This window comes from Sander lucioperca, chromosome 16, assembly GCF_008315115.2.
Source record: "Sander lucioperca isolate FBNREF2018 chromosome 16, SLUC_FBN_1.2, whole genome shotgun sequence".
NCBI lineage: Eukaryota > Metazoa > Chordata > Actinopteri > Perciformes > Percidae > Sander > Sander lucioperca.
The window spans coordinates 18,411,597-18,435,977 of NC_050188.1; the positions used below are offsets into that span (position 1 = coordinate 18,411,597).

At 38.8% G+C, this 24,381-nt stretch overlaps 2 protein-coding genes across 4 annotated transcripts in view; one reads left to right on the forward strand and one right to left on the reverse strand.

The window, feature by feature from the left end:
* Positions 1-3,239, forward strand: part of necab1 (N-terminal EF-hand calcium binding protein 1) — a 41,483-nt gene extending 38,244 nt beyond the window's left edge. The window contains exons 12-13 of the mRNA XM_035993452.1: positions 1,445-1,536; positions 2,665-3,239. Of these exons, the coding sequence (XP_035849345.1) occupies positions 1,445-1,536; positions 2,665-2,696 (124 nt within the window). The 3' untranslated portion in view covers positions 2,697-3,239. The remainder of the gene's footprint in view (positions 1-1,444; positions 1,537-2,664) is intronic.
* A 2,956-nt stretch (positions 3,240-6,195) lies between these two features.
* Positions 6,196-23,806, reverse strand: pip4p2 (phosphatidylinositol-4,5-bisphosphate 4-phosphatase 2). Of its 3 annotated transcripts, XM_031296286.2 has the most exons (8): positions 23,521-23,803; positions 16,932-17,080; positions 14,029-14,135; positions 13,694-13,817; positions 12,095-12,169; positions 11,465-11,517; positions 9,073-9,163; positions 6,196-7,711 (listed from the first exon to the last, which is right to left on the reverse strand). In XM_031296286.2, the coding sequence occupies exons 1-8, from the start codon at positions 23,624-23,626 to the stop codon at positions 7,568-7,570; spliced, it is 849 nt and encodes a 282-aa protein (XP_031152146.1). In that variant the 5' UTR covers positions 23,627-23,803; the 3' UTR covers positions 6,196-7,567. The 3 variants fall into 3 exon arrangements, with proteins under 3 accessions (XP_031152146.1, XP_031152147.1, XP_035848704.1); XM_031296287.2 differs by lacking the exon at positions 12,095-12,169 and having other exon boundaries at positions 23,521-23,802; XM_035992811.1 differs by lacking the exons at positions 6,196-7,711; positions 9,073-9,163; positions 11,465-11,517 and having other exon boundaries at positions 11,530-12,169; positions 23,521-23,806.
* Between the last annotated feature and the right edge of the window lie 575 nt (positions 23,807-24,381).

A 24,381-nucleotide genomic window follows, 5' to 3' on the forward strand; every position in this document is an offset into this window, starting at 1 on the left:
TCGCCTGCACATTATGCAGTACAACTAATACACTGTGGCCTGTTCAAATAAACCCCCCCAAATTATGTTCTTTGCTCGCTGAGAGGTCTAGTTCACACTGCATTTAGTGATGATGTACAATGTGAGGTAAACCTAATGAGGAAAACAAGAGTGTCACTACAGCAGTGGGAGCAGAGATACAGAGATAACTTGTTAGTCTAGTTTGTTATTTTCTATAGTAAACAGTCAAATGAACTTTAATGCTTCAATGATACAGCAATGCACATACTCTGCTGCTGGGACTTTCAGGATAATGACACAGTAATATAAATACTCTAATGGAGTATATCATTTATACAATTCTCTTTACTGAAGTTATCCCAACATGCAAGGGCATGCAGAGTAGTGCACAGAATACTCCATCCATTCCATCCTGCCAAAAATACATCTCAAATGTCAAATAACATACCATAGGAATCATAATATAAAAGGAAACATTCACATGGAAATGATATGTTGATTTAGCTCATTTGTTATTTCAAAAATCAGTAGTGGAAGAAGTGCTCATCTTTTACTTAAGTTAAAGTAGCAGTACTACAGTGTAGAAATAGAAGTACTCTGTTACAAGTAAAAGTCCTGCAAAAAAAGTACAAAAGTATTAGCATCAATATGTAATTAGGTGCACCCGTTTCAACACCCATTCAATTGGATGATAACATCAAAGCAGGTCATTATGCAGAATGACCCATTTCAGAATGAAATACGTGTATAATCATATATACCATATATAATCATATATATTATATTACTGGATTATAATAAGTGATGCATTAATGTGTTCATTACTTTAATGTTGCAGCTGGAAAAGGTGGAGCTAATTTGAATAGCATTATATACTGTGTGATTGCTAAACCTAATAATCAACATCATATTTTATAAGTTGATTTCAAAATTGTATTAATTATCTAAATCTGCAAAGTAACTAGTAACTAAGCTGTCATATAAATGTTGTAAAAAATACAATATTTACCTCTGAAATGTGGTGGAGTTGAAGTATAAAGTAGCAAAACATGGAAATAATCAAGTAAAGTACACATACTGCAAAATTCTACTTAAAGAGCAGCTATTATACTACTTTTCTGGTCTTAGTTTTTGACTCCTATAGAGCAGCCTGACATGATTCACCGCACAATAAACTATGTAGATCGTCGGGAAACATTGCGTTATCTGCAGTTCCTTCGATCCTTTGGTATTGTTTAACATGACTATACAACATTATAACAACATTTATAGGTCAGAAAAGACGAAAAAGCATAATATGTGCTCTTTAAGTACAGTACTGGAGTAAATGTACTTAGTTACATTCAACCACTGTCAAAAAGAGGATGTAGAAGGTGTCCATATTTTCCTATTTTCCCTATCCATGACGACCAGTGAGTGAATCTTCCTGTTTTCTTCTGCACAGTCACCTGCAGACCAACTACAGTAAGACCTTCCAGAGGGGGAACGTGGACTTCCTGGAAACTCCTGAGAGCATCACCACCATGCTGGTTCCTGGTAAGAACATTCATTAAAGCTCCTGTCTGACTCTCTACCCACATCACACTCAAACCTAACACATCTAATAAAATCAATACAACTTTCACCTCACTCATCTTACACGTCTAAAGGGTAAACTCTGCAGCCTCAGGTGCCCTTTGGTACATCTATCATCAATCACAAAGACACGCTGTGCAGACAAACAATCCTCAAACCCTTGGCTTAGAGCACGATTTTAAATTTAGTCAGAATGCCAACGTTTTCAAAGATACCAAAAGTGTTGTGCATCTTTGATTTGAGTATTTCGTCTTACGAATGTGATAATGTTTCAATGAAATGCTGGAATAAGCACATAAAGAATGTATGATTTGGATCAATATTGAGCTTGATGGTTCATTCTCAACCTTGGAAACAGTTTGCCCAAAAAAATAAAAGAACAGAAAACAAAATATCAACACAAGGTCCAACTGACCAAAGCTTTCAACCACATCTCATGGCCTTCCTCGGGATGAGGTTGATTAGTTATCTTGGAAAATAATTTGTTTATGTAACTTAATATTTATGATATCAAATTAAGTAACAAAACTTTAAAGTTATAATTAACTTTTGTCAATCTGCACGACAACTGAGCAACTCCGGAGGAAGGCCATGAGATGTGGTTGAAAGCTATGGAAACAAGCAAGTTGCGCAATGCAATTGCATTGAGGTTTCTTTTTTGGATTTTTTTTGGGGGGAGAAGGCAAACTGGAATTGTATCGCTTTAAAGCTAACTATGTAAATCAACATTTAACAGTCAGATAATTATGTCACTCTTCCACCTTTGCCAAATCACACCAAACATGTTAGACTTTAACTCCCTTTCATTTATAATAAGTAAAGCTTTTGTCCACTTTTTGTCATTTTTTTCCCCAGCACTTGTTCTAAGCAATTGTCTTTGTGTTGTTTTTCCTACATTATTACATGAAATTGATCTTAATTCAGTCTCACAAGCATCATTACCCGCTTCGCATAACCAGCCACACGCAGCACACAGGGCAGTGCTGAATAATGTGTCATAGCTTACACAAATACACACAGCCACAGATTCTCATTGATTGGTGTCATTTTTGGGGGTAATTTCTTTCTTCTTCTGCGTCTCCTCCACAGCCTCATGGTGGGTCCTCAACAACAACAACTGAAAGTGTTGACGAGCACCCTTCACAGATCGCCAATGATGGGTGCAGAGAGCAATCTGTCAACACATCAGGAAGTCCACAGCACACACACACTCTTGAAGTCATGGTGATTAGTATTTATGACCTCCATGTTCCTTCATAGTTATAGGTGGTAGTATGAAATAGTCCACGTGTTTGTTTACATTCCTAGACGACGCTCTGACGTCATAAAAGCAATGACCTCTTCAAACTGAGACCCATCTGATGATCTGACATCATCACTGTGTTTGACGTGACATCATCTGCAACCCAGGGTAGATCATGAGAGCTGTGTGTGTGTGTGTGTGTGTGTGTGTGTGTGTGTGTGTGTGTCTGTGTGCATGCGTGCGTGCGTGCATGCATGCGTGCGTGTGTGTGAGGGAGAGAGAGAGGGAATGACAGACATAATTGTATCAATTGTAGCAGCTCTGGGGAGCTAATTAAACCATTATTCTGTTGTTGTATTCAATGTGTGAAATAAGATAAAAATCTGTTCATCACAAATAAAGATGATATATTGTTGTGTAAGTCATGTGTATCTCTTTCTCACTCTTTATGTGGAAATTACCTCCACGTTTTTTATTTAGCCTGGTTATTGGTTTGTTTTGTCTATTTGGTGATGCAAATTTGGAATGTGTGCCAGGGATGGATACTTAATTCCGAATCTGACTTGTGTGTTTGCAGAGTCAAAATGATGATTTAACTTGAGATTATAAGTATTTCAATGTAACAAAAAGTTGACAACATGTCATTGTTGGTCTGCTTCTCTCTGTGTGTATTCACCTCCTAATGGTATAAGACCATAGCACACACTCTTAAAGCTGTTTTAAAGCTGACCAAAGTGATGTAAACACAAAGGTTTGCCAATGGCACCACCATGTGGACAGGTGGTGTCAAGTTGGCGTCTCCCCTAAGATTTACAGGAGACATCACGCCCCTGTAAAAATCTCGCTGTTACCCTTCCGGGGCTCCGTATATTTGTAACTTTAAAGAGATGATTTTATTTCAGTTGTTGTGATCATAGGTTTTCGAAGATGCAGTTTTTGCTCCTTGTGCTGCTGACACGGCTTTAACCACGACTAGACTTTTCTGCAGATTTTCAAATGTCACAGGGAGGGTGTACATTCAGGAGCATATAGTACATAACTGAGTTTATTGATATTTAACTTAAGATAATGATGGGTGTGGAAGAAAAAGTTCTCTTAGGTCCAATTCAGTGGCTGGTTCAGACCAGAATGAGGCTCTGGCCAGAGTTGTATACAAGGCTAAAGGAATCAACTGAATTAACAAAAGCTGAGAAGACATTCACTCACAAGACGATTTGCATAGACCCAATAACATCTGCTCAAACTAAAAAAGTCCTTTGATTAGATAAGTGTGTATCCTTGCTAGAGCCAACTTGGGCTCTGAACAAAAGGTCTTACTAAACAAAGAGAAATGCGTTCTCTTGACACTAAGACAAGGCAGACAGACTTAATCAAACCAGGATACACTAACAGTTTGTTAATTAGGTAAAATAGTTTCAGCACAGTAGAAATGTAATTCAGAACAGCAAGGACTTGATCAGTGAACAGAAAGAGAATATTAGGATGAGACTAAAACGTTTTAGATAATTCATTTTTTTCTACATGGGAAACAAAACCTTCATATATTTATGTAGAACTGCCTTTTTTTTTAGATTTGGAGACAATATCTAAACGTTTCTATTCTCTATAACAAGTTGGGGTTGTAACTTTATTATCATTTTAGGGTAATAATGATGAAAATAAATAAACTAGTTTTTTAAACCCAGGCCAAAATATTTCTCTGGTTGCAGGTATTTTATTATTAAGATAAAATGATCTTAGCTTGGTACACATGGACAGCAACAGCCCTGTTCATGAGAATTTAATCTAATAATAATGTTGTACTTCTGGTCACTAGACTTTCATCAGGAAATACAGTATGTTTAGCTTATAATTATATGCATTAGAGCACACTATTGTTTTGTCATCAGTTTCTGTAATATGTTGTATAATAATAATAATAATAATAATGTTTTGTTAATATGTTGTATTTGTAAAGCTTATGTATTTGGACCTAGGGACCTAACAGGAGTGGAAGAAGTATTTAGATCCCTTGCCTGAGTAAAAGTAATACAACATTAAAACTGCAAGCAGCGTTGGACGGGCCCTCTTGCCTCTGTGCGCGTCTGGCGGACGCCGCTCCTTGCGACCGTGCATTTGCACGGCACTCAGAAACTGCAAATCGTCACCAATGAAAAGGGAACTCCCTGCTGAGTTCAATGATACCTCACACAAGACTCTACGTCATACAGTTCATTAGCTGTGAAGGGGGGGGGGGGGGTCTTTTAGTAACTTTTCATCTTTAACGTCTTAAGATGGCACAGACCAAATCTGAAGTTGATCGGATGAAATATCTAGGAGGAGTTTGTTAAAGTACGACGTGGAAATGGCCAAAATCACACTAATTTCGAACTTTCAATTCAAAATGGCGGACTTCCTGTTGGGTTTAGGGTATGGCTCCAATGACGTTTCTTGTACGTCTTGACATTCTTCATATGGTTACCATGTTTCGTGAGTCTACGTTAAATGCACTGCAGGGGCTCAATTTTTTTTAACTTTGTAGGGAGCACTAGCAAGCCATTTTTGTGCGCCTATTCCTGAAACCCTTAAAATATCAAATTTTTCACCAGGACTGATGCATGTGCAAAGTTTGGTGAGTTTTTGAGTATGATAAGGTCCCCAAAAAGGCGATTCATTGCGCGGAAGAAGAAAAAGAAGGAATAATAATTCCTTCAGTTTCAATAGGGCCTTCGCCTTAAAATTAAAGTGCTCATATTATGCTCATTTTCAGGTTCATAATTGTATTTAGAGGTTGTACCAGAATAGGTTTATGTGGTTTAATTTTCAGAAAACACCATATATTTGTTGTACTGCACATTGCTGCAGCTCCTCTTTTCAACGTGTGTGTTGAGCTCTCTGTTTTAGCTACAGAGTGAGGCATCTCACTTGTGTTCCATCTTTGTTGGGAGTCTCACATACGCAGTAAGTACTGCTAGCTAGTCAGTTGCAGAATATGAGGGAGTGCCATGCTAGCAGCTAGGCGAGCATTATAACGTTTGTTACAAAGTGACGCACGTTCGTCACGGAAGTAAAGGCTGGACTACAATAGAGCTGTTTGGAGCAGTTTGTGAACAGTGTTTTCTGATGGAGATGGTAAGTCCCTTTGGGGTGGACTTTGGGCTTTTTCACTTTGTAAACCTAGAACGTGCACCAAAAAGATATATAACACAATAAAGGAAATAGCTATCAAATAAATGTAGTGGAGTAAAAGAAAAACTACAACATATTTTCCCCTGAAATGTAATGAAATAGAAGTATAAAAGAGCAATAAAGTAAGTTTCTCAAACTGACTTAAGTACATCCCGTTTGTTTGAATCTTGTATGTCTTCACAGCCAATGAGCAAACAGAACAATACAGGCAGTTTTTGCATTTTATTGATAAATTATCATTTTTAAAAAGACCCAAGAGCAACCTTCTTTCACCGCTCACTACAGTTTTCCAAGTACTGAATTTGAACTATGTACAAAGAGTACAGTATTTTTTTTAAACATTATTTTCTGCTTCATCATCATCATCATCATCATAATCATCACATTCAAAACAAGGTTAGAAGTTTGAGCTATGCCCACTGGTAAATGTCGAGAGACAGGACGCTGAGTTAGTCTATAGCGAGAGAGTTCACCGGAGGTCAGAGAGCGGCAATTATAAGCGGGGGGGGGGGGGGGGAAGAGGAGGATTTACATTCTAACTCACAGGCAGAAGGAGCAAAGACAGGAGCATCAGAAGCTTCAGCTACCTCTCTGAAAACTGAAAAAAAAACACCACCTTAGTGACAGAGCAGAGACAAGTCAACATGCAAACTAAGTCACCATGTTGTGGGATCATTTTCCACTAGTGAGAAGGCAACAGAAACGCAGTGAAGAACATAGGGAGGTACAGTTCAAAATAACTCAAATAAAAGGGTTATTGCTGTTGTAAGTTCAAAGCTGCATGGCACCAGAAAAAATAACACTTTGATTAAAAAGAAAAAAACAAGCTCCTGCTGATCTTTTGCTTGTCTTGACTAATACTGGGCAGCAAAGTTGGCACACATGGGTATTTAAGGATTTCTTTTAAAAAGTGATCATTTCGAAAGTTAAAATCATAATGCAATACTATGTCAGTGTACATATGCAAGGTAAATGGTTACAATACAATATGGGTATGCAGCTTTCTGTAGCAGGAGTTAAACTAGCAGCAAAACAACACATACAATTGCATATAATCGTAGTGCAATGGGTAAACTGTTCTTAGGAGGTTGTCTCATTTTGGTCTGGTCAGTAACAAAAGAAATCAAGTGCTGAAAAACACAAAAGAAAACTAGTCCAGAAAGACCAAATCCAACCAGGTTGATAAAATAATGTTTTTTTTAAATCTAAATCTTGGCATTCATTAAGAAAAAAAAATCACAGTTTTTTTAAGTTCATGATTCTGGATTTTGGAGGATTTGGGCAAAACCTGGGCAGGATTTTAGTCCTTGTGGACTATAGGAGGACTGATCAACATACATTACATTTGTTCAGCGAGTCAAAACTGTTTTGAACATTCCAGACACAAACACAACAAGATACACCTCCAACATACACCTCTTTAACACACTCCTGTCCAGTCGCTCTGCAGACCTTCCACTCTGCTGAACATGGCCAGTTTGAAATCTAAACAAGATGGAAAAAAACTAAAAAGGTGGTTTGTTTTTCCAGCCGCGCAGGGCCGTGCCGTGCCGAGCTATGCCGAGCAGTGCCGAGCCCACTCTAGGTGAAGCTATTCTCCGGGTAGCTGACTTTAATAGCACCCCAGTAGCAGGCTCGTATCAGACAGATGAGACCCAGCAGGTAGGCGAACGCCCAGGACACGTAGGTGGCGTTGTAACGACTGGCAAAGTCCCGAGTACCAACCTGTTAATACGGAGGCGAGAAAGAGAAGATGGGTGAAATATTAACAAGAACAAGAATAAAGATTTTCATTTATGCATTCGTAAACTTTTATCTTTATAGAGAGATTAATAAAATACCTTAGTCTATGTATCAGTGATGTGATCCACTTCATCAGAAAATTTGCAGGAAAATTTAAATGAACTGCAACAAGCTCAGTAACCTTGAGTTATGAAATATTAGGGACTGTAATACCATGAGATTATTATCAAGTGATTATGATTCTAATATGATTAGACCAAGTTGTGAAAGTCTGAAATGACTCTGATATACTGTGCAAAACTGAACAATATGCAGTTGTTTGTACAAAATAGTTTTGTTTACTCCAGAGGTCCAAAGGCCAAAGGGTATTTGATGTATTGTAAGATTGTGCACTAAAACCACTACACAGGATATGCCATTTTATATCTCTCTATTTATTTTTAATCTTTCTACACGGTAAAGCACATGTGTACATTTTTTAAATGCTGTGACCATATAGTCATTTAAAGTTTCTCAGGTCGGCTAACCAGCGTCTACTGGAGATTTCCTGAACTCAGGTGCAAGACTCTATGGATAACAGTTTCTGCAAGCCGGTCAGTCCACCACTTTGGTTCAGACTGAAACATCTCAACAATTATTGGATGGCCTGCCATGAAATAAAAAAAAAAAAAGGCATTTGTGTTCCCCAGAACACGAATGCTACTGACTTTGATGATTCCCTGACTTTCCATCTAGTGCCACCATGAGGTTCCATTTTGGGGGGTTTTGAGTAAAATATTTAAATATTGGATGGAACTGCCTGAAATTTGCTACACCCATAATGTTCCTCTCAGGATGACTTGTAATACATTTGCTCTAGCACCATCATCAGGTCCTTTGGTTTATGACCAAACACCGTCTAAAGTAATGGCATTCCCATCATCCACTGCTGTAATTTGTGTTAAGTGCTAGTTAGCAAATGTTAGCATGTTAACATGGTAAACTATACCTGCTAAGCATCAGCATGCTAACATTGTCATAGTGAGTATGTTAGTATTAACATTCAGCTCAAGTACAGCCTCGCATAGCTGCTAGTGTGTCTGTAGACTCGTCTTGTTTAAAAACTTCTCCATACTCACTTATATTCTCGCACTTTATTTGATGTTTTGCTTTTTTTAAATGTTACTTCTGTTTTGTCACTTCTATTTTATTGCTCTTGTGTTTGTTTCTATCCTGCCTGTGTGATATTTCCTGCTAAATGCTTTCATTGTGAAGCACTTTGCAATGTCTGTCTGAAAGCACTACACACCATATCTTTACTTGCACACTTCAAACAACACAAACAAGACAAAGACCATACTTACTGTTAAACCCACTCCAATGAAAATGCAGATCATTCCTACAGTAATATAAGCACAACAACGCCTCCTAGGGAGCGCACTGCCAACAGAGGATCTGCAGAAAGAGAAACATATCATCCTGTATGTGTATTGTTATCTGGCTATAGTTTAAAAAACTTAAAATTTAACTTGAATATTTTAAACTCCAGTATGAGTAAACAAAACCTTGGAAACATTTAGTGGTACAAAAATGGTTAAATGGTTTGCATTCTGATATTTACGGTTACGACTTCATCCCATTTCCCAGAAAAAAAATCTCTCTTCCTCTTTTTAAGTCACACATGAAAGCGCCAGAGGTCAGTCACACAACTTAAATTCCACCCATACTCCAGTGACTGCCCTAAAGCACCAGACTGACATCAGTTTTTTGTTTTGCTTCACCATTTCTTTACTTTCTTCCCCCTCTCTGCTCTCACATGCCTCTCATGTGACGAGACTCAAGCATTCTTCAGGAATCGTTGGTATTCAGATGGCTTATGGGAAGCCTGAAAACCTGATTTATTACTTTCTCCTTAAAAAAAATCTCCTTCTGCTGTCACGTTTCGTCTTTGTTCGACTCTCTGTTTACATTTGTGCCGCCTGACCATCTCATTCATTTGAACTGTGATCATATATGGAGCAGACCTCTTTTCAAAGGATGTTTTTTAAAAGACTTAAGCACTGAACATCACTTGCAAAACAAGAATTAATCGGGCAAAGAAAAAACACTGCCCTACAACACTTTACACATGTAATTGGGGGATTTTCCTCTGTGAAGTGCTACTATACCAAAAAGTATCAGTTCCTTATAAGCAATAAGGTAAATGTACTTGACTCCATGTTACTTCATCTGTTACTGTTTTGACTTCTGTTACAAGGGAGGAAAAGATACAGACTAAGAAAATATGGATGGAAAGAAAGAGATAGAAAACAAAAAAGATAAGGAGACACTGAGGTGAAAATTAGAAATGAATTCAAAGATTATTACCATTACTATTTGCTATAAACAGATTAAATGGATTAATGGTCTCCCAGAACAGTATAGGCTAGACGGAATACAAATCCCATTGTAGTAGTGCTCATATGATGATTTAAGCCAACACATTTAAGTAAAAAGCCCTTTATCCCTCCTGACTTCTTACGGCTGGATTATCATAAAAAGACAAAGAGTTCTGTTTCCGGAAGAGAGACATTTTCATCATGCATTTTATTTGTAAAACTCTGGGTGAGGAGACAGAAAGTTTTTTGTTTGCAAATGTTGTTTGTAATGTTTTATGTTGGAGTTATGTTTCTTTCTGACAAATGTTGCTTCAACACTGCAGCGATATACAATTACAATTACTACAATTACGTCTGGAGATAAAGGTAAGTAGCTATAAATAGAGTGAAGGACAGAGAGAGATGTAAATAGAGATATTGTCAAAATATTAAATAAAATACAAGGAAAGATGGCAGAAGAGGTACAGAGCGAGACAGAGACAAACGCAGAGGTATAGCAAAAGGCAGATGCAGTGATAAGAGACAGAGGCCAAGACAGCAGCTTGTTTTGATGCAGGCTGTCTGTCGTCTCAGCATCACTGCCTGCCCTGTGTAGATACAGTAATATCACATACATGTATTGAGGCCAGGCTCTAATTCCTGTCATGCATCTAGATTAGCCTCCATCACCTCCACTCCCCTCTCCTTACAAGAACTACAGTCCAGACCTATAAAGCTCGGCGTCCATAAAGTAAGTCCTTGAAAACTTCACCAGCAACAAGAGCTGAACGTTAAAAGTACAAGCAGGTGATTTCTATGTTTTAAAGTATTCTGCTTCCTCTAATATACAGTAGTTTTTTTTACTTTAAAAACAAGAACTGCAAATCACTTAAACTTTACATCACAATTAACCATTTTCAAAACCAGGCTTACTGCGTTTAAGAAAATTAGATTTTTTTATGGCAGCCATTGGCTTAGATTTATTTCTGCATTTAATATAAAACAAAGTTGCAGATTCTTGACCCTCATAGCAACTTCACAGTGAACATCCAAATCTGCATTAATATAAATAAAAGTTATATTATAATTATGACGCAAACATTTTAACAGTCTTTAACTGTAAAACTAGGCAACAATAATGTAACTTTGACAAAAATCAACACAGACTTGATGTTCACTGAGATGATTGTAGACTTTAAAAAAGTTTCAAGCATCTGCTAAATGATTTTCACACCTTACATAAATAAAATGAAAACCAAATGCTGCCTGCAACAGTCAGAAAAAATCATCCAAAAACTGAAAATGGTCAGCTAAAATACATGAGTTGAAAACACACTGCTACGGTGATTCACATTGTCACCTTTGTGTACTGAGTTAGATGGAGGTTTAATGGACTCACATTTTTTTGCAGTGCGGACACTTGGCTAGCGTGTTAAACCGAAGCTCCATCCACTGTGAGGAAACAGAAGAAGAAACGCTGTTAAGGTAAATTACAGGAGCATCCACACATGCATGTGTGAACACAGAAATGTAACAACACACTATAATCCGACTGTACTTTTATAACAATCAACACAAGAACTACTGGGAATGATTTACATGATCAGTTATTATGACAGTCTGCAACTTGTAAATCTATTTACTATGTCTTTATCGAAGAATATATCAAAATGTTGGCTAAATTAGCATCTGGAATTATTGTTATATTAGTTAGGATTGTATATATACAATTGTTTCAATAAGGGTGTTAATAATTTAAGGTCCTATTGACACAAGTTTAATATGTGACTTTTGACATCTGGCTTCAGAGAAGCAATGAAAAATTAAATTGAAATTCAGGCCAAATCAGCTTTGATTTTAAGCCAATTTTATATTAAAAAATCTAATTCACCTCTCTTTAACTGAAGCTCTCTTGAAAGCCAGATGTGTACAACGTCATATTATCACCAGTGTAAATAAGGCCACAGATTGAACTGGAGCAGGTTAGGCTGTTGTTAATATGTCCACCAGTATGACCAGCTTTCTCAACCTGTTGTTGTGCTGGGGGAGAGCCATCGCTGGGGATGCCAGACATTGGCTGGGATGTCATGGCGTCCTCACTGCCCTACAGACGTCGCAAGCGACAATGTGCACAAGTTTAGAGGACAATAGCACTGATTTTGACCTGCGAGTCAGTCATACTGACTCAATATCTCAGGTTCTGCACCTTCTTCCTTCAATGAGACACCTTGCAGTTCCTTTTATAAATATGCAACATGACAAATAGAGGTATAAGGTATTTAAACCTCCATCAAAGTGAACACTTTACAAAAATACTATTCTTCAACACAGGGTGAAGGAAGACAATTTCATTTAAAATGGGAATAATCGACAAAAGGCTGCAACCACACTGCTATTAGGTGTTAATGAGCCAGACGAGGAAAGGAAACGTGCCCCAAATGCATGACAGCCACTTGCAAACATCATATTCTGTTTTTATTTCAACAAATATAAAAGATCAACAAGAGAAGAACATCTTATTAGCTCTTATTAGGGGTGGTACAGTTCATGAAAAAACATCTGAACCGCTCGGTTTGCTCGTCTCGGTTCGCTCGTCTCGATTCGCTCGTCTCGGTTCGCTCGTCTCGGTTCGCTCGTCTCGGTTCGCTCGTCTCGGTTCGGAGCGTGTGTGCGTCGCACGGTTCGTCAGTAGGCCTACACTGTTAATGTGCACTAACCACTTACTGCCGTAGTGCCCACTTTCGACACCTATGTTAAAACACTTACTGGAAACGACGAGGGGGATGAGCGTGACAAACGCAACACATGGCAGCTGATTGGACGAACGCGTCACGTGGTTCTTGCTGCTCCCGAATTTCAAAACCAACTCTAATGGCGTCTCGTTCTGAATACGATCTCGTATTTTACGAAAACAGTTCACCGAAAAGTGTTTCTGAAAACATTTTAAGCGAGAAATAGGCCATACAGTTGCTGAATCTGTCTGTTTTTTGATCGACAAAGGTCAGTTTAAAAGATTTTCGTCAGATTTTGAGAGACGCCGAGCCGACCGCTCCTCAGGTGGAGTGTGGAGTGCTGCTGCAGGTCACGTCACATGCAGAAATGTCAAGTGGGAGAGATAAGGAAGGCTGCCCGGAGTTGGAGGATGCACCAGCGTCGTATATAGTCTGGTGTGTGGGAACATTTTGGATTTCATGTTACCTATGATGACAGCGGAAATAAAACAATAGATAGAACCGCCACTGTATACATGTATTATGCAACATGCATTCAATATGCTAATTTTAGCTATATATCATATGCTGACGTATATTTCTGGAGTGTTAAAGATTAAAAGAAAAAATAACAAGAACTGTACAGAACCGAAAACCGTGACCCTAAAACCGTGATACGAACCGAACCGTGGATTTTGTAAACCGTACCACATGTGTGCTTTGGATTAACTTGAATAAGATATAGCCCTTGAAAAAACTCTGCAACTATGTCCCTATTGCCATCACAAAATAGTGAAGAATATGCTGTGGTTTTTCTCTCAAGATTATTAATATGCTAGTACCAACAACAGCACAGCAACACAATTCTGCATAAACAACTCTGTGATTGGTTAGATTTGGTGAGAGGGTTTACGTACAAGAAAGGTGTTGCCACAGTGACCGCAGACCACCCTCATCCCTTCAGGTTGGATGGGCAGTGCCGGCTGTGCGGGTTGCTCCTCTGGGATAACCATCACTGGGCTCAGGTTGATTATGCGTCTGCTGTCGAAGGAACGAAGAGATGGACAAGCTTATATTTACAGGATTATAAAAGTTTTTGATGACATGAAACTATAGAAAGGTCTTGATTTGCCCTATAAAAATTGACTTTCCCCAGTGTTGAGATTTTTGTCAGAGCCTCAAATTTGGCTTTGGAAAAGAAGTGAAAATGCAAGAAATGTAAACAGACTGAATAGGACTGCCTGCTACCTACCAGTTTGGTCGAGGACATCCTATCCTCCTGGACGTGTCTTTACAGATGAGCAGGCAGTTACAGGGACACCTCACATATTTCTTCCCTGTTGGGGGGTTCTTGATGGGCTGGAAGGCAACATACAGTGAGGAAAATAAGTATTTGAAGTTCTCCCACTTAGAAATCATGGAGGGGTCTGAAATTGTCATCGTAGGTGCATGTTCACTGTGAGAGACATAATCTAAAAACAAAAATCCAGAAATCACAATGTATGATTTTTTAACTATTAATTTGTATGATACAGCTGCAAATAAGTATTTGAACACCTGAGAAAATCAATGTTAATATTTGGTACAGTAGCCTTTGTTCGCAATTACAGAGGTCAAACGTTTCCTGTAGTTTTTCACCAGGTTTGCACACACTGCAGGAGGGATTTTGGCCCACTCTTCCACACAGATCTTCTCTAGATCAGTCAGGTTTCTGGGCTGTCGCTGAGAAACACGGAGTTTGAGCTCCCTCCAAAGATTCTCTATTGGGTTTAGGTCTGGAGACTGGCTAGGCCACGCCAGAACCTTGATATGCTTCTTACAGAGCCACTCCTTGGTTATCCTGGCTGTGTGCTTCGGGTCATTGTCATGTTGGAAGACCCAGCCTCGACCCATCTTCAATGCTCTAACTGAGGGAAGGAGGTTGTTCCCGAAAATCTTGCAATACATGGCCCCGGTCATCCTCTCCTTAATACAGTGCAGTCGCCCTGTCCCATGTGCAGAAAAACACCCCCAAAGCATAATGCTACCACCCCCATGCATCACAGTAGGGATGGTGTTCTTGGGATGGTACTCATCATTCTTCTTCCTCCAAACACGGTTAGTGGAATTATGACCAAAAGGTTCTATTTTGGTCTCATCTGACCACATGACTTTCTCCCATGACTCCTCTGGATCATCCAAATGGTCATTGGCGAACTTAAGACGGGCCTTGACATGTGCTGGTTTAAGCAGGGGAACCTTCCGTGCCATGCACGATTTCAAACCATGACGTCTTAGTGTATTACCAACAGTAACCTTGGAAACGGTGGTCCCAGCTCTTTTCAGGTCATTGACCAGCTCCTCCCGTGTAGTTCTGGGCTGATTTCTCACCTTTCTTAGGATCATTGAGACCCCACGAGGTGAGATCTTGCATGGAGCCCCAGTCCGAGGGAGATTGACAGTCATGTTTAGCTTCTTCCATTTTCTAATTATTGCTCCAACAGTGGACCTTTTTTCACCAAGCTGCTTGGCAATTTCCCCGTAGCCCTTTCCAGCCTTGTGGAGGTGTACAATTTTGTCTCTAGTGTCTTTGGACAGCTCTTTGGTCTTGGCCATGTTAGTAGTTGGATTCTTACTGATTGTATGGGGTGGACAGGTGTCTTTATGCAGCTAACGACCTCAAACAGGGCATCTAATTTAGGATAATAAATGGAGTGGAGGTGGACATTTTAAAGGCAGACTAACAGGTCTTTGAGGGTCAGAATTCTAGCTGATAGACAGGTGTTCAAATACTTATTTGCAGCTGTACCATACAAATAAATAGTTAAAAAATCATATATTGTGATTTCTGGATTTTTGTTTTTAGATTATGTCTCTCACAGTGGACATGCACCTACGATGACAATTTCAGACCCCTCCATGATTTCTAAGTGGGAGAACTTGCAAAATAGCAGGGTGTTCAAATACTTATTTTCCTCACTGTATCAAAATCAGTTTAATACAGAACACAAAGCCATAAAAGAGGGGAGCAGCTGGTTTAAAACGCTGTAGAGGTGACATAGCAAAGCCGTTCAGACTTAACAAGGTGTAAAAAGTGTTGGGCAAAATCAATAACTTTGCCTTAAATCTATAAAATATATATTAATTATCAGCTCCAAATGTCCATATTATGTCCTCTGACATGCTGTTTTTGTAGGTCATTTATAAAGCCTATGTATGCAAGACTGTTTATGTCTACACACATTGCGCTGGCCAATGGCAGAAACAGTTATTACAATAATAAAGTTTATTCATGTAACACTTATTTACTTATGTTACACTTATGTTATATATTTGTTACATATGTATTTCATATATACATAAACCAAACTGCACACACACAGAAATACACACCTGCAGACACCTCTGAATAAGGTTATTTCAGAAGCAATTTAGAAGGGTGTTGTGCTTGGAATTAGACTGTATTGAGAAATGCTTAATTTATGTATAGTTGATCGCAGGATGCCTGATGCACATCGTTCCAGCTTTAGATTTATATCTGCTGTGTTTGGGGAACCTAAGCTGAAATAAGATGCAACAACTGAAGGCCAAACACTATTAACTGTGCAATGTTTTGGTCCAGTGTTATAGAATATCATATGGTTGAGTTGATGTATAAGCACCACAAATATCAGCCAGTGGAAATGGCTTTTCCCACCCGAGTGTTTGCGATGACAGCCATTCATCCTCCTTGCTGCCTCCACTGACAGCTCGATCAAAGCTCTCAGATAGCCACAGATGATACATTTGAGGCATATGGAGCACTTATCACTGGACTGACTGATGGATGTGACAGATGTCTACATCAACATCTGGAAAGGCTCTGAAAGGTGGACATTGCCAAGATGAAAAATAGTCAAAGAACTGGCCTGCATAGAAAATGCTATCTCTCGATAGTCCGCCAAATTCCATGTTTTATCACGCAAAATAATGCCGCGCAAAAATACAGAAAAAGCTAGAAAAGGCGTGTGCATGTGTGATTAGATTGCTGAAGAGATGGAGGAGAGCAGTGATAAGCAGCTCAAATAAAACTGAAGACTAAATGTCTTTACTCAACTTGACAGTTGAACTACCACGACTCAACCCCAAGAATAATTTATAAAGCCGTCACCAGCCTCAACAATGGCCTCCACTTACTGTAGCTTCATTGCAGACTGTGCACTTAACCACGTGCTGATGCAGCTTTCCATCCAGGTTTATGAGCGACTGACATACGCGGCAGTTGATGACAGGCACACCGCCGGCATCAGGGCTGGCGATGGCTGTGTAGGGAGGAGGTAGTTCGGCTTTGAGAGGAGGAGGGCAAAACACACAACACACGGCCAGCTGTTAATAGTGCATGCATTGATAAAACTATAGACATTAAACAAACATTATTGCAGTATCTCTGGAGGTTAGCTTCACGCAAGAACTTAATTTTAATGTCAGGATGTGTCATCGGTTAATAAATGCCACAAAATACAGCTGAAATCTCTAAAGGAAATCCAGTAAGTCGCAATTTTTTTTTTTAACTGCCATTTCCAAAGTTAAGAATAAAGCTCCAGACTCATATAATATGTTGTGGACCAAGATCGTGAAGATTTTAGACATGACATTAGACATAAAACAGTGCAATGTGGGTAATGTTTGGAAGTAAATTGCCTATGGATTATGTGGATAACACAATAAAATCATATTTCTGATGAGGGTCTAACAGACCAAAATAAAGTCATAATCTCTGATCTCAAACAAAACAACAAAAAGATTTGCTCTCCAAAAGTCCCAAATCTTTGAATGTGTTTAAAAACATTTTATATAGAGTTGATACATCGATCAACAACTATGTTGATAATTGACTGTTTGAATTATTGTCCAAGCAAAAATGAAAAACATTTGAAGGTTCCAGCTTCTAAAATGTGAGAATTTAGTGCTTTTAATAACCCGATAATGAAAATAATCTCTAGTTGCAGGCAGCCCTAATATTATGATGAGCTACCCAGTACAATATACAATATACAAAAACAAACATCTGATGCATCCCAAAACAACTTATTAGTAAATACGAAGCACTTTCAGGAATAACTTTTCTCATAAAAGGCATATAACAAACACAAACATTATTCAATGCCTCTCTCAGTAACTATTAAACCTAGTGTATGATATGCAGCCTGGAAACTCCTGCACATACTGTATGCAAACCCATGACAGCCTGTGTGCGACACTGATTGTTAAACATGTGACTCTTCTCTCTTTATCAGGGACCGAGCTAGCCTAGAAATCTAGACGCACCCTAGCAGCAGCAAATGTGGGTCTGCCTTGTCAGTCTAGGGCCGAGCACTACTCTCTATGTTTAAGAAAGAAACAATGGGCCCTTTTAGATACCAAAGTGATGGCATAAAATCCACTCTCTGCCAAGCTGCAGACAAAGTTAACATGTAGCATATGAGCCATTTTCTTATTGTGAGGCTGTGGTATTTTGAGGACATATCAAGATGGTATAATGTAACATTTGAGCTACATTTGAAAGTAATATGTAATATAACGTATTCATAAATACATGGATCAAAATTAAATACTTCCTGTCACTTTAAAGAAACATGTAAAGCTGCAGCTACACATTTTATCGACATTGGGGGTTTTAGACTTGTTCAGTTGGTGCTTCAGTTGGATGAGCAGCAACATTTAAATGTCCCTGCTAATGAGGCTAATAAGCTATTTTGTTTGAGAAACAAAGATAAGCCAGGCCACTGAAAAGTGTTTTATGGTCCATAAACAAGTATAATCGACATGATCAAATGGCCAGACTTGAAAATGTTCTTTTAATGTCTGAAATAACTAACGAACTACAGTAGCCATTCAAATGAACTCAGTACTGTTTAATCCCACATTAACCTTGTGTAATTAGTCAACATTCCATGTGTTTTTCAGGGTTTTAATATATCTAATCCATAGATTTGCACCAGTCACTACCATTGCTACTACTGTAGTAGTCAAAAATACTGTACAATCTGTGTGATACTTAGATCTCCATTAAACCATTTCATTCAACCTTCAACATTAAATGAATTTTGTCACTTGTCGTTGTAATTTGCTCCTGAGAAAAATATCTGATAATTTTACAGTAATGAAAAGTCCATCAAATATAATTTTTTTTATTATATTAGAAGCAAAGTTATATAAAATGTGTTTGTGTAAAATGTGTGTGTGTCTGCAGTTATACTAACTACCTACATTCATACTAAGAACTAAGTCCAGATTTACTGCAGCGCTCAGGCAGTGATGGGAGAAAGGATCAAAAAGGATCAAGGATCAAACTTTATTCTTAATCATCACATACACACAGTACAATGTAGTGAAATTATATTACTGCATTTAACCCATCCTAAGTATTAGGAGCAGTGGACAGCTATACATACAGCATCTGGGGAGCAACATGGGGTTCAGTGTCTTGCTCAGGGACACTTTGACATGTGGCCGGAGGAGCCTGGGATTGATCTGCCAACCTTGTGGGACAACTATTTTACCTCCGGGCCACAAGCCACCCAGCAGAGCTGCAAGCATTTGTCAATCGACAGAAAATGTATCTGCAACAATTCTGATAATCATGCAATTGTCAAGTCTTTGTCACACAAAAATACTCCAAAATCAGCAGTTCCAGCTCCAGATGTGAAAAGCTGCTTCTTTTCTTTTCCCTCCATTATTAAAAACAAATGAGTATTGGACTGTAGGTTTTTTTTTGGCAAAAAAAAAGATATTCAAATGTGTCAATCCAGGTTTAGGGAAATTATGATTAACATTTTTCAGTATTTTCTGACATCTTTTAGACCACACAATGATTCAATTAATCGACAAAATGATCAACAGGTTAATAGATAATGGAAATAATAATTTGATGTAGCCATAGACAACCGCAATACAGTATAGCACAGTCTATATAACAGGTCTCTCTTGAGAATGAGACCCTGTGTCTCAATGAGATTACCTGTATAAATAAAGGTTAAATAAAAATAAAATATTGCAGTCTTTTGTGATACATTATCAAGTCTTTGTTAAGCCTGACCCAAGTACTAAACAAAACACAAAGGAGGCATTTGATCTCACAAATAACCAATTTCTTTCACTCTGAATGAGATAATGGGACAAGTCAACAGGTAAACAAGCTTGTCTCTAAGATTCAGTGACACTGGACACCACAGGGACATGGGACACCCCGTCTAATTGGGCAAACACAGCTAGAATTACAACCAAACCATGCCAGACTGGACACTCCTACTGTGTGCAGGCAGCACATGGTGATGCATTCTCTACTTAGCTGAGTTAATCCAAAATGTAATACAGTCAAATGCAGACTGTATTCTCTTCTTAAACCCATAAATTATTATCTAACAGTATGAAATAAAATCCTAAAAAAACTTGAATTCAAAGACAGTCAGCACTTCTCTCTGTTATCCACCACCCGCTGTCAGTTTCAGGAGAGGCCCGTTTCTACTCGCTTCTCTCTCTGCTGTGGTGGAGTTGTCCTAGTGCATGTTTGAAACTGAATATAGAAGCAATAGGTTTTCACTGGCTTTCCTCAGAACCAGAGGTAAGACGAGAAGATGCTCTACTACAACAACCTCCACCAGCAGCACCACCACAACATACAGTCATTATCACGCCCTGTCTAGCTGGTGCCATCAATGATTGTGTGACTTGCGATTTTTAGTGAAGAATGGCTTTTTATTCTGTTTCCTGTTGCTCATGTGACATTAAAAAAAATGTCTTCAAGGTTAAAGGATGAGGACCTATATTTTCATTATGTCAACAAATCCTATCAATAAAATTAAAACAATGAATTAGTACGCCTCAGTACTTTCTGTCTTACTCAGCCCATTAGTTCCTATACCAAAGACGGAAATCATTACATTTCCTAAAACATCTGGGCACTGTAGTTTCTAGAAAATGTTACTCAAGCAGGAGTAAATAGTGTAGGCCTATTTGTTTTTAGGACTCTTTTCAGTCATGGATTAATACACATTTGGAGCTCCAGTGTAGGGGTGAACGACATGGCCTTAAAATAACATCATGATATTGCAAAATATTTTTGCAATTGCTCAGACGTTTTTCCTTTCTTTGACATGATGTTGCTCTGATTAATTACAGTGAAGCGAGCATGCGATGTGGTGATGATCGGCCAGTCGTCGTCACCTGAGTTAAATCAGATCCTGGCACGTCTTGTCTCATGGTTAATGCAGTTGGTAAATGACGGCGTTCATGATGTAGTGCTGCTGAAGGTTTTCAAACCCCTTCCACACCACTGACGTTCCTTTTTTGGAGGCAACTCACCCACAGCGGAGCCAGCAGCAATGCAACTTTCAGCCATGTGTGATGCTGCTTATATATGTAATCATGATGTAGACAAATAAAAATGAAATATTGTTGATAATAAAAAAACATTGTTATCATATTATATACTGACATTTTCTTGTACAATATGATATGGCACACCCCTGACTCAAAATAAACTACAGTGCCCATGTTGACTGTAATGAATGTGACTCATTGATGTGTTTTTAATAGTGTTTGGACAACAATGGAGATCTAATGGCACAGACAAATATAGATATATTAGGCTTCAGCTAAACAGACATTTGTTAGTAGAATCAACTCATTGTTGGTTTTGGACTTTTCGAGAGATATGTATTATGTAATAAAAAAAATGTATATATTACCAGACTCATCCTTCCCAGTTACCTTGGATAACTAGCACTTCCTTAACAAGCAAAACTGTGCAGCATGAGGATAAATGTAGCAGATTCCTGACTCCTCCCTTGCATGACTGTCTAATATTTTGCCACCATCTCTGGTTTAAAAGTTTGGATAAAATGTGTATTTTAACAGCTTTAGTAAATCACTGCCACTGAGTAGTGGTGAAGAAGTAATTAATCACGGTCAAGATTAAAACACTGTCAAGGCTTGCACAGCCTTTTGTTGCAGTCCATTTATTCTGCCTTTCAAGCAGAAACACATCAAGCAGGTGACAACCAAATCAAGCACATGACTAACCACTCGGACGCAGCCAAGGTCATTGGTCTCCGCCTCTCACCACCACCACACTGTGAATACAGGTCTACCTGATACAGCTGAATAAAAACTGATGGTGGACAAATCTGTTCATCTGGTAAAGGAGTCATTAATTACTATTGTGAAGATATTCCAGAAATCAATAGAGCAGAGATTGCAGTCACTTTCAGAAATAACATATTTTACTCAATCCTAATCACAGCTCATGTTCACTCAGTTTCCTAACTGCAAGTGATTATAAGTCAAAGCATCATCTCAGTCATTGTATTTTAGGAAAACAGCTCAGTTTTTGGCATCTTTGACTGATAGAGGATTTACCCCAAATTGGCTGATAGCATATTGTACCCCAACAAACCCAGAGAAACTGGGATTAACCATTTACCATTTAGTGCAGAGAGGGAGGAGGAACTATAAGCCATGACATATACAGACATTCATTTAAGCTTTTACTCAGTCTGTGCTGTAACATCCAAACAGGCTGCCAGTTCACAGGTTATGACAGTCCAGTGTTAAAGTCTTTATGAATAATCTGGTGGTGAAATATGAGCTCTGCAAGATTAGACTGCTTCAGAACAATAAAATGTTAATTTTTCAACATTTTGTTTGCTAGATATTAGCTGTTTGTTCTAAAATGCTTTGCAAAGAGTATGACACGGACGGTCAATGAATATATTCATTTGCAGCAGACAAAAGCAAAGACATGTTGTGTTTTATGAGTCCAGAGGGAACTTTCTGTCTGAACAGTGTCTGAAACTCAATTTACCTAAAACAAAACATAATCCTTGAATATGAGAGTTGGATGTGTATGTTTTTGTAGAAACCCTAAGAGGGAACTTTTATCAAGTAAAGCCTTCAACAAAAAAGAAATAGCATGTCTTAATGCATGTCTCCAGCTTCAAAATGGGATTTAATCTTCTTCTAAATACAGAATCAGACTAAATTCAGTCCCAAATCCAGTCCTGACAGCAGCTTTTAGACTGAAGATTTATGAGCTGTAATTGCCTTGGTCATTCAGCCCTGCATGCATTATGGTGCTGTAACCTACATCCAGCTGTTTACTAAGCAGAATGTGGACACTGTCAGTTTAGATGCACATTTGTGTACTCTGTTGAAGCTACTAGTATATATTTAAACAATCTTTGCAAGATCAAGGCCAATTATTTGTTGTTTACAGTCCAGTTTCCATGCAAATGAGGAAACTGACAGCTAGATGTAACATTATGACATTTAAAACATGCCCTGCTATGGGTTTGGTCCCATCCACGAAGGACACATCTGGGCATTTTGTCGATTTGCAGCTGGGACAAAAGGCTGCCAGGCTGCCTTCATCTGCAGTGGGTCATTCTCCCCCGTCAATCAACAACATACAGCCCACATCAATGAGGCCTCACAGAGCATCACGACGTACCATTTTTTTTTTTGGGTGAAGACTCAAAACATTACAGGCCCCAGTGGATCGTGATGTAAGCATTTCTGCAGTAAAAACTGATCTTGCTGTTGTTGTAGGCCCCTTTTTTCTAACCCACTGCTCCAGTTCTCACAGTGCAAGCTCCACCTTTTTTTTCAGATGCCGATTGATTGCCTTTGCCTTGCCTTGCATTGCTGCAGTTTTATTTTCGCACAAACTCGATACGCCCAAAAATGACTCCGCATGAAGGCAGTAGTGCTCTTTACATGTGTTTACCTCGGGGACTTGAATCCTGCAGGTACGGGGGAGCAGTGGGGGTGACGTTCTCGGAGTTGGGACCCGACAGCAGAGGAGATCGCTCGTCCGCGCCGTCGGAGGCCATGTCGTTAACCGTGGACCGCGAGAATTGACGGGCAGAGACGGCGGGGAGGCTCCTGGCTGCACCGAGTCTTCCCTCAGCACGGAGCAGCAGCCAGTGGCTGGTTGTTGGTGCCGAGCTGCTCCGGTCCAGTAGCCCCGGTGACGGCAGCCTGGAGGAGGGAGGAGCTCCGCGGTGATCCCCGCCCCTCACTGACATGACCCGGGGCATGGGCAGTGCTCTTAAAGATATTGTGAAGATATTCCAGAAATCAGTAGAGCAGAGATTGCAGTCACTTTTTGTGCGAAAATTATTAATAATAAGTTTTATCAAATGTAAGTATTTTAGTCTGTAAATTCGTGCGTAGGATTATTTGAATTTTAGTCCATATTTTCATAAAGAACTAGGCTATATAAAATGCTCCAAATCTCCAAACAGATAGTGTTTTTAATGATATAGGGACACTGGTAAATCAATAAAGCAGCGATTTCTAGTTTTCGGCACTAGATGTCACTGTAGGATTAGGCCTACTTATTTCTATATATACGGCTCTGACTTATTTCTGTGCGGTCCATCAGTATTTAGACCATAATGTATTATAGACCAACCTTTATGTCTTAGGTTGTAAACCATGCATGTGACATAAAAACTGGCAGGACATTGGATTAACATATATAATACAATTTTACATTTTCAAGATTTATATAGTAGTATTTTTACTAGTACTAGTATTTTTAACGTGTGTGTGTGTGTGTGTTTTATAATTGTGTGTGTCGTTG